Source organism: Haemaphysalis longicornis, unplaced genomic scaffold, assembly GCF_048455015.1.
Source record: "Haemaphysalis longicornis isolate Haplotype H1 unplaced genomic scaffold, Haemaphysalis longicornis Haplotype H1 scaffold_2, whole genome shotgun sequence".
NCBI classification, from domain to species: domain Eukaryota; kingdom Metazoa; phylum Arthropoda; class Arachnida; order Ixodida; family Ixodidae; genus Haemaphysalis; species Haemaphysalis longicornis.
The window spans coordinates 131,088,347-131,101,892 of NW_027526295.1; the positions used below are offsets into that span (position 1 = coordinate 131,088,347).

At 47.8% G+C, this 13,546-nt stretch overlaps 1 protein-coding gene across 4 annotated transcripts in view; it reads right to left on the bottom strand.

Annotated features, from left to right (window-relative positions):
• Positions 1–13,546, bottom strand: part of LOC144169222 (rho GTPase-activating protein 23-like) — a 98,148-nt gene that overhangs the window by 13,769 nt on the left and 70,833 nt on the right. For 3 of the 4 annotated variants that reach the window (XM_077698277.1, XM_077698275.1, XM_077698278.1), the window contains 7 exons: positions 11,143–11,169; positions 10,018–10,152; positions 8,347–8,424; positions 7,346–7,543; positions 3,275–3,482; positions 2,625–3,079; positions 380–469 (listed from right to left, as the gene is read on the bottom strand). In XM_077698277.1, coding sequence (XP_077554403.1) covers positions 380–469; positions 2,625–3,079; positions 3,275–3,482; positions 7,346–7,543; positions 8,347–8,424; positions 10,018–10,152; positions 11,143–11,169 — 1,191 coding nt within the window. The remainder of the gene's footprint in view (positions 1–379; positions 470–2,624; positions 3,080–3,274; positions 3,483–7,345; positions 7,544–8,346; positions 8,425–10,017; positions 10,153–11,142; positions 11,170–13,546) is intronic. The other variant, XM_077698276.1, reaches the window with a different exon arrangement.

Here is a 13,546-nt window from a genome sequence, read left to right on the forward strand (position 1 = left end):
ATTTTGGACTTGGACTTTGACCCAGGCAAGCATGTGAGAAAGATTTGCATTTTGATTGATTGTAGGGTTCAAGGCGCCATCGCAACACAGGACATGAGGCGCGCCGTAGTGGAGGGCGCCGGATTAACTTTGACCACCTGAAGATCTTTAACGTGCGCCGAAATCTCATACACATGGGCGTTCTTGCTTTCTGCCTCCATCAGAAAAGCGGCCGCCACAGCTGGGCATGGAACCCGCGTCCTCGTGCTCAGCTGCACAACGCCTTGGCCACTGAGCTACCGCGGCGGATGAGATTTGCATTTTAAACTATCTTTCTCTTTCGTCATACAGCGGCAGCGAATCAAACGAAATAAGAGGGCCAGAATCGGCTGTGACTTGCCTTATTGGTTTCACTGTGGGCCACCACCTTCTTCAGGTGCTGCATGAGGAACTTGAGGGTCTCGAAATTGTGCACCGGCAGCTCGTGAACCTGCAGCATGGCAAGTCCAGAGAGAATGGGAAAACCAAACCACACAAAAATCAACGGCAATTACCAATGGCAGCTGTCAAGATTTCAGCACTCTTGATCACTGAAGCCTTGGAACTGCCTTTGTTGAGAGCCCCGTAAAGTTGAGATTTCGCTTCGCCTTGTAAGCCTGCACTGATCCTTTTTGTAAATATAATGCCTATAGCGCCCTTCGAGATGTAGTGAGCATACTGAAAGCAGCAACACCACTAAGTTTTTATGCTCAAATGCTAGTACGAGGTTGCTTTTGCTTTACCTTCAGTCAGCCCCATCGTGTACTCGTTCATGAAGTTGGCTTTCTTTATGGCACACGTACTTGCAGTGAAGCAACCTCTGGAGGCTTTGAAATGCGCACAGCACAAAACCCTGCGATGTCCGCCATTAACAGCTACCAGAAAAGAAAGACGAAAAAAAAAAAAAAAATAGAAGGAAGGAAGCTTACCCTAATGCTTTAAGAACTGAAGGTAGCGAAGCTGTACACAACCTTCACGACAATCACGACGGTTTAAGTTCCCGACTGCAGCCGATTTGCTTCTTCGTTGCCGCAACGACCTTTACTCCATCATTGTTGCAACGGTCGAACCCCGCTACAACGAACTCGCTTCAACGAAATTTCCGCATCAACGAAATATTTCCAATTCCCCGTCAGCTAGCCATTGAAGTCAATGCAACAAGTCCTCGCCACAACGAACCAATTGTCAGGCTTGCTTTCGCTTCAACGAAATTTCAGATGATTTGGGCTGGGTTTGAACATTACAATAAAATAAGCATAGCGCCAGCTATCTGTAACTTTTTACACATTCAGGACGCTTAGTTTCACCGAAAACATGCGCGGTGCGCCCACACCGCCAACCAAAACAAAAAAAAAAAAGTCATTGGCGGACACCATTGTTTGATGGTGATAACGATGTGGCTGGTCGTCTTTACATGAGGCGGCAGGCCGGTTTGCCAAGCCGGAGATTCAGCCAATCTATATTCAGTTGAAATCGCACGAATGTGCTCTGCTGCTGGCGCGGCGCCGTCATGTATGCGTTGTGAGCAGCTGTCCTTGCCGTTTTCCTTCTACCATTCTTCATAGCCAAGAGGAAAAATCATGTTTGCGTGTTCGGTCTTGAAGCCAAGCCACCCTATCTTAGTCGCGAGCGCGCCGTCATGTTAAATGCAAGCGCGCGCGTCTTGCCTGCCAAGGTCAGTAGCTGCCGTGCCCTTTCGGAGGATAAGATAATGGCACTGCTCCTGCCACAAGCGAGAGGGGGGCTTCCGACGGCCTAGCAGTTATCTGCAAGTAATCAGCTCGGTGGGCACGCCTTGTTGTACAGCAATATGTTTTGTGCCTGCATTTCTTCACCCCCCTCTGTAACGCGTACTTTGCGTGCAGTGAAAAAACATAACCATTGGTATGTTTGTTATCCGAATAAACATGACGTTATTGCACGTCACTTTTTTTTCTAAACATTGTATTAGGCTGCCAATAATGCGGAAACATACGGGGCTATTTTTATGGCCTTTCCGTGGTGTGTTGGGGCAGATTTCGCCCCAACGAATTTTTGCTTCAACAAAATTTTTCGCACGTCCCGTCAATATCGTTGTAGCGGGATTGGACTGTCTAATTGAGCTCCCTTCCTTTTTTTTCAAGTGATAATCATTGGACACCACCTCGGAGGGAGGGGCGCACGCTATGACGTGGCTTTCTCGTTCTGAGCAAGTGTTGCCCCGATTACGGCGAATTCTGGAGTTGTTTTCTTTTGGCCAATCTTGGCCAATCTCCCTAAGTGGGTATGCTTGGCTTGGCTTGGCAAACGTGCGCTGCGAACACTGGGCAGTCGTTGGGAGGTACGTACACGAGTGCTCGGTATTTTCTCGTTTTTTTTTTAACTGCCTGGCAGTCGCCGCGAGGCACATGCTTAGGTGTGTACGCTCGGAAATTTCTTGGTATTTTTAACAGCAGACAAAAAAAAAAGTACGATTTGTTAAACAGCTTCGTAGTTAGAAACAGAGGTTTCAAATATTAGCCCGGCGTACACTTTCTCAGCCTCGATGTGATATGTGTGAGTTATTTCAAGCAGCACAGATGCAAACAGCTTTTTCATGGAGCTCTTTCCTTAGAGAACACGCTCACCAGCGCCCGGAGTGCGGCCAGCCGCTGGGCCCCCTGGGGCACGCGGGCGGCGGCGATGAAGCGCGGGTAGAGGCCCGCCAGGGGGTCAGGCAGCTGCCGGAAGAAGGCCTTGAGCAGGGAGGAGACGACGTGCACGTCCCCCCAGCGGGGGTCGGCCAGGTCGAGGGGCGCGCCCGTGCCGTTGACCGAGGCCGAGAGGGCGGCCACGGCGGCGCTGTTGCCCGGGATGCGGTACACGCCCACCGTCTCGAGGCCCTTGGCCTCCACCAGGCGGCAGCACTGGCTCACCAACCAGGGCACGCAGGGGTGCTCGGCCGAGGGCGGGCACTCGTGCAGGGGCACCCCGATGCTGTGGCCCCCCTTGGGTGGCAGGGAGGCCAGCGAGCCGTGGAACTTCTTCCACCCGTGCACCACTTTGCCCCGCCACATGTGCACCGCCTTCAGCGAGGGCTCGTCTGGGGACGCAGATAGGGAACAGGGATGGGGAGCTTTAAATTTGGGGAACTCCACATTGGAGGGCTAAATTACAAAACGTATCACTCGCGCCCTCCTTCCCCAGGACGGCCACCCGTTCTAGAGGGTGTCAAATACAGTCGAGGTCAAAAGTAGCTAGCCCAGATAAGGTAGTGGCCACAGGCTGCGGTGCTCACCCCCGAGCGAGGCCCGTCGGGACTTCACCCGGGGCGAGGAGCCCGAGGTAGGCGAGCGATGACGCAGGGCCAGCTTGCGGGGTGCCGGCCGCACCACGGTCGGTGGAGGAGGGTAGTGGCTGGGCGACAGGCAGCCCTGCTGCTGCTGCTGCTCAAAGGCCTGCGCCTTCTCTAGCACCGACCGGTCGCTGCGCATCAGCTCCTCCACCTGCACAGTCAAGATGGCAGGTGCTCGAAATCCGATAAGCGACCACCACACACTGCGGCTTCTATGTGCAGACAGCCTGTGATGGCAATAGTGCAGCAACAAAATTAAAGGCCAACTGCACTCAAAATTTACCTCGGTTAAATTTACTTTGAACGTACAGTACGCGCCACCAACCCAACTGGGACATGACTGGTAACCACGTGAAGTGCGTTGTTAATTAGTTATCAGGCGACACTGCACCTGCCGGCGGATAGCCATGAAGGAGAAGTGAGATTGTGGCCGGCCGGGCCTTGCACTTTTTCCTACGGCCAGGCAGGAGAGCCAGTCGAGCTCCGCTGGGCGTGCTTCTCCTAGGACTGTGGCGAGGGCACTGCGCCCAGGTTTAAAAGCCAAGGCCGGCCGGCCGCATGCCGCCGCTGGCTCGCCAACTTGGGCGGCTGGAACGTCACTTCAGCCTGGCCGTGATGGCCACGCCCTCCTCAATTTCGGTTTAAAAATCTCCATTTTTTATGGTATTTTGCGCTGCGGAAACGTATTTCAGCTGTCATATTTTGTATGCTGCAGTCTGTTTAGGCAGACTATGCGGAAATAACGTTTTTAGGAGGTTAAAATTTTGCGTGCAGTTGGCCTTCAAGGAAAAGGGCACATCACACCATTGTCCACTGCACAAGATGCTGACACAAACGTATTGAAGATGCAGCCATCGACTTGCTTGCCATCTCAAAAAGGAGGTGGGACCACTCCTATACGTGGTATTCATTGAAAAATTTAGCTGTCAATTTCTTCGCTTGGCAATACTGAAATGGCCACGGACGTGCCGAAGCGCCACGGACATGGCGCGGCTTATGCCACTGCAGCCGCGTGTTGAAGAATAAAAATAACACCGTCGTGCGTCGTCTGCTCCGTTTCCACCCGATTCTCAATGGTAATGTCAACAGAGTTGTTATTAATCACACTCACATTGGAATCAAGGCATTACTTTGCGTTTGGCGGGCTAGAGCTTGGAATGTCCAACTCATATCATGCGCTTAGCATGGACAAGTACCGCCGTGCCACGAAGCCTGACATAACCAGTGACGGCGCATTCACATGGTTGCCTGCATGCATGCCTCACTATTGAATACAGGCTACAAAGATGCAAGGATTCACTTGTCTGCACAGAGGCCGTTGGTGTCCTTCGAACTACGTACGACACCTCTTCCCTCACACGGCTGCAGTTCTTCTCACCACAAACCCAGCCAGGCACTTGTAAGCTTTCCTGTTTGTCACAGGAGTTGTTACATAGTTTATGTGCTAAACTCAGAGGCTGCAAATTTCCCTTCACACCATCGCATGTGGCGCATTCTGCTGCGCTTTGTGTAGAACATACGGAACTTGCAAGTATGGATGCACCAATTTTAGGTGCTTTAAGAGCGCAACAGAGACTTTTGCAAGACACCCCCCATTCTGTTAAAGGTGGGTGAATATACTGAATAGCAGCTTTTCAATCTAATCCTTTTTACACAGCTCCAAACATGTGTAAGCTGGCATCAGTGCATATATTATCAAAAATATCCCGGGCCATCTACGCTAACATGAAACGTGGAGAGGGGAGAAGCATGCAGTGCATAAGTGTATTCTTGGTGCCTTGAAGTTTTTGCCAATGAAGATGAAACCGTTGGGGGGTAGAGGTATACAGCTTAGCTGTAAAAGTCTCTTGTCTTTGAAGCACGAAGTGCTCCAGCACGAGGCATAAGCGAGTGTCCCGGTGTTTTTGTAGTACGCGTTACGTTCTAGCGCGAGGTGTAAATGAGTTTTTCGGGGATTTTTTAGTACACGTTACGAAGTGCTCCAGCGCGAGGCATAAGCGAGTGTCCCGGTGTTTTTGTAGTACGCGTTACGTTCTAGCGCGAGGTGTAAATGAGTTTTTCGGGGATTTTTTAGTACACGTTACGAAGTGCTCCAGCGCGAGGCATAAGCGAGTGTCCCGGTGTTTTTGTAGTACGCGTTACGTTCCAGCGCGAGGTGTAAATGAGTTTTTCGGGGATTTTTTAGTACACGTTACGAAGTGCTCCAGCGCGAGGCATAAGCGAGTGTCCCGGTGTTTTTGTAGTATGCGTTACGTTCTAGCGCGAGGTGTAAATGAGTTTTTCGGGGATTTTTTAGTACACGTTACGAAGTGCTCCAGCGCGAGGCATAAGCGAGTGTCCCGGTGTTTTTGTAGTACGCGTTATGTTCTAGCGCGAGGTGTAAATGAGTTTTTCGGGGATTTTTTAGTACACGTTACGAAGCGCTCCAGCGCGAGGCATAAGCGAGTGTCCCGGTGTTTTTGTAGTACACGTTATGTTCTAGCGCGAGGTGTAAATGAGTTTTTCGGGGATTTTTTAGTACACGTTACGAAGTGCTCCAGCGCGAGGCATAAGCGAGTGTCCCGGTGTTTTTGTAGTACGTGTTACGTTCTAGCGCGAGGTGTAAATGAGTTTTTCGGGGATTTTTTAGTACACGTTACGAAGTGCTCCAGCGCGAGGCATAAGCGAGTGTCCCGGTGTTTTTGTAGTACGCGTTATGTTCTAGCGCGAGGTGTAAATGAGTTTTTCGGGGATTTTTTAGTACACGTTACGAAGTGCTCCAGCACGAGGCATAAGCGAGTGTCCCGGTGTTTTTGTAGTACGCGTTACGTTCTAGCGCGAGGTGTAAATGAGTTTTTCGGGGATTTTTTAGTACACGTTACGAAGTGCTCCAGCGCGAGGCATAAGCGAGTGTCCCGGTGTTTTTGTAGTACGCGTTACGTTCTAGCGCGAGGTGTAAATGAGTTTTTCGGGGATTTTTTAGTACACGTTACGAAGTGCTCCAGCGCGAGGCATAAGCGAGTGTCCCGGTGTTTTTGTAGTACGCGTTACGTTCTAGCGCGAGGTGTAAATGAGTTTTTCGGGGATTTTTTAGTACACGTTACGAAGTGCTCCAGCACGAGGCATAAGCGAGTGTCCCGGTGTTTTTGTAGTACGCGTTACGTTCTAGCGCGAGGTGTAAATGAGTTTTTCGGGGATTTTTTAGTACACGTTACGAAGTGCTCCAGCACGAGGCATAAGCGAGTGTCCCGGTGTTTTTGTAGTACGCGTTACGTTCTAGCGCGAGGTGTAAATGAGTTTTTCGGGGATTTTTTAGTACACGTTACGAAGTGCTCCAGCGCGAGGCATAAGCGAGTGTCCCGGTGTTTTTGTAGTACGCGTTATGTTCTAGCGCGAGGTGTAAATGAGTTTTTCGGGGATTTTTTAGTACACGTTACGAAGTGCTCCAGCACGAGGCATAAGCGAGTGTCCCGGTGTTTTTGTAGTACGCGTTATGTTCTAGCGCGAGGTGTAAATGAGTTTTTCGGGGATTTTTTAATACACGTTACAAAGTGCTCCAGCGCGAGGCATAAGCGAGTGTCCCGGTGTTTTTGTAGTACGCATTATGTTCTAGCGCGAGGTGTAAATGAGTTTTTCGGGGATTTTTTAGTACGCGTTACGAAGCGGCGAGGCATAAGCGAGTGTCCCGGTGTTTTTTTTAGTACGCGTTACATTCTAGCGCGAGGCGTAAACGAGTTTTCCGGTTTTAGTACCGTGACAACATGAGACGACGATTACGACAACGACGACGACAGGAGATGCCAACAGCCCCAGCCCCTAAGGCGCTTCGCCCCTAAAACTTGGGTACGGTCATATATAATAACGTATTGCACAGCTGCCACCCTACACGATGTAGACAAAAAATGAATGCATATCCACCCTCAGCATGCGAAAACCCACGCACATTGTGGAGCTTTAAAGTGCAGGGGTTCATGCATAACAGGTGACAAAATAAATGAAGAAACGGACGGATGGTGCTCAGCAAGAACAGCCCACCTCGGAGTCCTCAGCGGTGATTTGGCGGAGGGCGTCGACCCACTGCATCATGCGGCTGTGGTTGTCCGCCTGGAAGAGGTACTCCGTGCCGGACTCCATGCGCAGCCGGAACACGTGCTTGCGCTTGGTGTAGTCGCGCGCCACGTCGCTCATCGTCGTGCGCACCGACAACCGCGAGCCCTCGGCAAAGTCGATCGTCTGTAAGGGTAGTTTGAGGGTTTAGAACAAACACTACCCACAAAGTGAGTTTGCACACGCTTAGGCAGGCATGTGGACTACGCTACAGCAGGACTTCATTCCCCACATGGCATCACTGCGTACAATTCCTGCACAAATGCACGAAGAGGAGCGTATGGTCTCCAGTTGAATTGTTCGTAGCTGTGCTCTGAATGCTGACAAACATTCAGGTTTGAGGGATTGTGGATGCAACAAGGAAAAAGTGGTGTAGGGCAGAAAAGGATATGTTTGCCCTTAGGCTAAGTGCTCAAGCCTTTATGCCTAGGGGTTGGGTGAGTGAGGAGTTGGGTGAGTGAGGCAAGGCAACCGCCTTGCCATACGCGTAAATCCACAATCGGTTTATTGGGCATTCACGCAGATTCACACTATTACTGGAGATATTAGTTTCGACTAGGTATGCCTCGAGAAGCACAAATGTTTTCATGTCGAGGCAAAGAAACAAACGAAGGAAACGTCAATTGCAAAACTGCAACTCGATGTACAGCTTGATGTACAGTATAACTCTGGCATATCATTGCCATGAAAAGAGAACACAACAAAGTTTCTTTGGGGGAGGGGGGCACACTGTGTATCATCACCAGAGATGGCACATGCAGGCTCAGGGAAAAACTGAGCCCTTACTCCCCTCCCGAGCGTAATGCTACCTGTGTGCCCCCCCCCCCAGTGCCCCCCCCAGTGCCCCCCCCCCCAGTACCATGCCTCCTCCATGAGGAGGAACATGCAGTACCAGGCAGCAGCCAGGAGGGAGTGGGGCGACCACCCACCTTTCGGTCTTTGAGGATGTACACCTTGTCTCCCTTGAGGACCACCCAGACGGGTCGCCAGGAACGGTCGCTTGACCTCTGCAGGGCCCCAAGGAAGCAATGAAGATCGGGGTTACGAAAAAACCACTCTGCTGATGAACATCATCAATGGAAGGGCTTTTGGATCAGATGCACCTAAGTACAGATGCAGTTACCTGGTCTCTATTCTTACAACGCCGCAAACCATTGGTGCACACCATTGGCAGGCACCATTGGTACAATACACCATTGGTGCATTGTAGGTTACGACGGACGGAAGTTGGAGCATGTTTGCAATAATCGTCTGCGAGTGCTCGAAGTATGAAACATCAACTTTCTAACTATTTCTAATTCATTTGCAGGGAATATATTATGACTTCGCTTTTAGCTAAGAATTTCTCGTTTTCAACAAGGCATAACTTCATGTATCCAAGCTCACTGAAACAACTGTTCATCTGCATTTTCGAGCTTTGAAAATTTTTGAACTCCTCGACCACAGTTATTCGATTCGCAGCCGAATCAAATATACAGTTGAAACCAAATATATCGAGCTCCAAAGGGATTGCAAATTGTTCAATATATCGATAATCAGAGATATGAATATGCTTGCTTCAATGAGGAGATAGGAATGTGAGACTTGTCATGAAACAGACCATCAACTTTGATAAGGTGCAGCCGACTTGGAAGGAGCCCACACTGAGGGAATGTGTGCTATGGAAGGTGACACTTTGTAAAGGTTACGATCATGTGCAGGGAAGAAAACTGCCGAAACTGCCGTGTCGAAGCATGCTGTGACAGTTCGTTGGATCTTCTACAAGAGAGGCTGGCACAAGAAGCATAAAGGAACCACTCCAAGTGGAGAGACAAAGCTTGCGGTCAGAAAAAGGGCCATACTGCAGCCTCATCATTATTCTCAAAATGTCAATGCAGAGGGAGGGGGGGGCGGGGGGAAGTTAAGGTCAAGTTGAAAAAATTTTTGGGCTTGTTGATTTGTTGACACTGGCTGTAAACGTTGAACTGGTGGCACTGCCGAAATAGCCAACAGGCTCTTTCGCTTTGTCTCGCGGGGGCTCTCCACAGCTTATGTTATCGCCGTAGGGTATTTTTTTGACCAGGAACCTGATGCATGACCGGCTCTGTAACCTGACAGTCAGTGTAAGGAAAGCTGTTGAACTGTCGAAGAGGCGAGGTTCCCCATCATTCATGTTATCACAGACAACCACCAGACAAACACCGCCATGTTTTCAGGCATGTCTGATAACACACTGCAGCATGTTGCGTCACATATAGTACGCGAAAATGACCCATTAGTATTCTTCTTATTTGGCCCCCTCGGACCACCGTAGGATGAATCTGCTTTCATTCCGCTGCCAATTATGTTTTTGAGCTGCTGCCACTGCTTCCACCGCCGTGTCGCCAACAGCGAGCGCCACAGGCGACGGGGCAGAGTGAAAGAAGGCTATCACTCTCACAGGTGGACAGGATCATTCGGCAGGGGGGAGATCGAGTGACCCTGACCAAACATTCACACACCCCTCCACTGTGGTAAGCTTTTGCATTTCTCTTTCACCATGTCGCTCATGTACCCACTTGTTTTCAACTCTACATTCCAAAACCCTGAAAAGAGGAGACCGTGGGGGGGGAGGAACGCACCTTGCCATCCACCAGGACAGTCTTGCAGGCCAACCATCCCTGGACATCCCCCGTCACCTCGGGCTGCTGCAGCAGGGGCTGCTCCTCCGCCGCTCCGTTTTTCACGTCCCCCACAGGTGTCGACGGGTTCGAAGCCTGCAACAACGACGCAAGCCCTCGTGAGATCTAGAAACGGAGTACGCGCAATTGTGGGGAAATAAACTTCGGCCACGGTAGCTGCCCTCCTCCTACTCTACTTTAAAGCACAGGAATAAAATGTCTGTACTAGAAACTCAGCCAACTTTCTGGTTACCTTCAAGCACATCAAAAATTAAGGGCACTCTCACAACTGCCCTTTCTGCACACTTTCTAATGTGAAATATTAAGTACAGGTAAGGTGCACCTATCTAGTAAACTGACCTAAAAATAAGTCATTGTTTTTGCGCATCTTTTTTTCTAACCTTGTTCCCCTATCGCCATTACACCATCACCAAAACAATGCGACACACGACGGTATTCAATGAAATGTACAGTGCCACAAAGTATGGACTCTGCTGTAGTGTTGTGCATGTGTACCAAGAACAACATCACAAAGAAGTAAAAACGAGAGAATAAAAGGTGGTGGTGGTGGTGGTCGACTGCATATTCCAACCAGACACCCGTGCAGATGACCCATGCAAGAGCGCCCAAATTCAGTACTAAGCTTCGGATACAAATTTATCATGACACCAGCAAAAACTATACAGACCATATACTATACCAGTTGCAGAACTTCTCATGTGAAGACCCAACTCTTGAGTGTTGCAGCCTTTGCAGTAAGATTACATACAGGTACTATTTGCCAACTTTCAGTCAAGACGCTACAACAGTTGGATTGCTTACTTGGCAAGCAATGCATAAAGTAAAATCTAAGCATAAAACATGTGACTGCAAATGTCAACACCACAGCTGGAGATATATTAGAGCGTGCAACTCCCATCATAGAAGCCCAAGAGAAGCACCCAAGACTAGAGTAATAAAGAGCAGAGTGCTTGCAGAAGACACGGAAAGATGAAGATGCAACAATGCACTAAGGAGCAGGCAATAAAGATGGTACAGGAGAAAGGCCAGTGAAATGATCAGAAACAGCTTACGAATTACGAATACCTTCTTGCAGAAACAAAAGAAGCACATCTGAAAAACCCAAAGTGGGGAAAAAACAAGAAGAAAAATGAAACGAACTTTACTGCAATGCCAACGCTTTTTTTCCTGACGTATGAAATGACATCCGAGCCGAACGACATTCGAAACTTTGAATGGCCGTTGCACTGAGTGGCGTTATGCTCAATTTTCAACGGCAGTTAAAAGCTTTTAGTGGTCACCTATCATGTTGCAGTGGTGCCAGTTTTTTTAAGCCGTGTTCCATAATTTGGTAAAAAAAAAAAAATTCATTTACAAAGCTTAACTTTGCAAAAAAAGAAAACGTCATTTTTTTTTGTATTTGCATTTATGCGATAAATGCAAACACAAATTTTATTCATTTGCTACGTCTCCGTCTCAGGTTGCCAACATCGACATAGGTCGTCAACATAACTTGCACCCATAATAATTATAAGAATAAAAAAACTTCAAAAGTGTAATGATTATGAGCAAATTATTCTTTTGAAGTGCACACGTACCCTCAAATACCCATTTTTAGAGCAATGGCACTCAGGTATTCTGCATGTGCGCTTGAGAATTTTAAGTATTTAGGATGTCAGGCTCTTGTGGTTCTCAATTCGCTCAAATGGCCTTCAGACTAGATGTCGTCGAGCACAGCACATTTTTGCCAGCAGAGTCGAATTACGTTCGCTTCAAATGACACTCTGATTTAGACTGCTACTGAAGCAGGGGTATTAAAAACATCGTAGTATTGCATGCTAAGCATAAGCAGTTGGAGAAAAGAAATTCAGCATCAGCATGCAATCAGCGAGAAAGAGGTTGCAAAAAAGCAGCAGTTGAGCAGTAAAAATTTCTTCACCTGCTTTCACTAGCATGGCAGCCATTACCTGACTGCCTTGAATGCAGAGGTGCTCGTCTCTTAATGGCAAGAGTGAATTAATACCAGCTACAGCCAAACTCCGCATGTGGGAATGACTCCAGATAACAGAGAGATACCCTGGCTCCTGATTTTGCACAAAAGATTACATAGTATGCGTTCTTAACGCGACAGTGAATGGTTTGCAGTGACTAATAACTGATTGTCAAAGTGTAGATGAAAAGCGGATGTAAGGTCAATATTGCGAGGGGAAAAAAAAAACAACAAAAAGAGAACTTACCTTGCAAAATATGAGCACTCATCATGCGGGTGAGTATCGTAAGTGAGGACACTGGTGTGTGGTACATTTATTTCCCTCTGGGCACAACCAACTACTTATGTTTGGTTTAGAACTTTACACTGGGCGCAACAACATCACACCGTTAAAAATAAAATATTTTGCTCGTGCTAATCAATTGACCTTTCATCGCAGCCTGCTTCAAAACTGCGTAAAGAAACAAAAACTGATTCTTTTTGGAAGGCACAAGCCTTTAGATTTTGCCAGTCAACTCTGGATCCTGAGTACCTTGAGGATCTTCAAGACAGCCAGCGTCCAGTTTACTTTTAGGTGTCTTCCAGCTACACTAGTATCCAACTCGACATGACAAGCCCCAATGAAATTATCTGCCACACCCAGGCATCAATTTTATACAAACTTGTTTCTTGTTGTTGCAATGAAGCTGAATAATTTGTGCAGACAATTGTGTAGGTGGTGTTCAAAGAACATGCTTCTCTCAGAATGCAAGCTCAATAATCTTATGGCAACGAGACAGAGAAAGTGTAATTGACTTCTTCAAGTATTGAATATAAATACTAGCTGGCTATGCAAGTCCTCTATGTGTTCTGGCTAGATTAATTGTTAATAAGTACAGATTTTATACGATAGAAATATTTTTCTCAACACCAATTATTCACATTATCGTTTTTTTTATTGTATCAGTTGCTTGACACACTGGTAATACAGTTGAAATCTTTTACATTCAAATTGCTTATGTTCAGGTTCCCCTCACAAAAACTTTTTTTTTTTTGCAGAAGTCACATAGTGGCTGGAGACGAATGACAGACAAAATTATAAGGCAGCCACAATTTAGCAAGCTTTGGGCACCCTCAGGCTGCTTTCAAAGTTGGACAAACAACTTGAACACAATCTTGTGGAAGATTCTTTAGCAACCTGCCACATAGGTAGTTTGTTGTAACATAGCACCTATAATGAGCCAATTAAGCAGAATTTGGCACACCTTACACCTTTTCCCGTGCAAACTAAACAGCAGCCTACTTTCTACATACTATTACACAGCTGTTCACGGTTCGGACAATTTGCTGTTCCTGCCACCTTTCTTTCGGTTGCGACTACTCATACAAAACCAATTTGCTTGTTATTTGTTACCACAGAAAAGTTTTGTGACAAACACACAAAATAAGCAAAAAAAAAATTGAAAAATATACATTTTGCACACATACTAGCAGTGCAAAACTCCTAGAAATATGACCCGC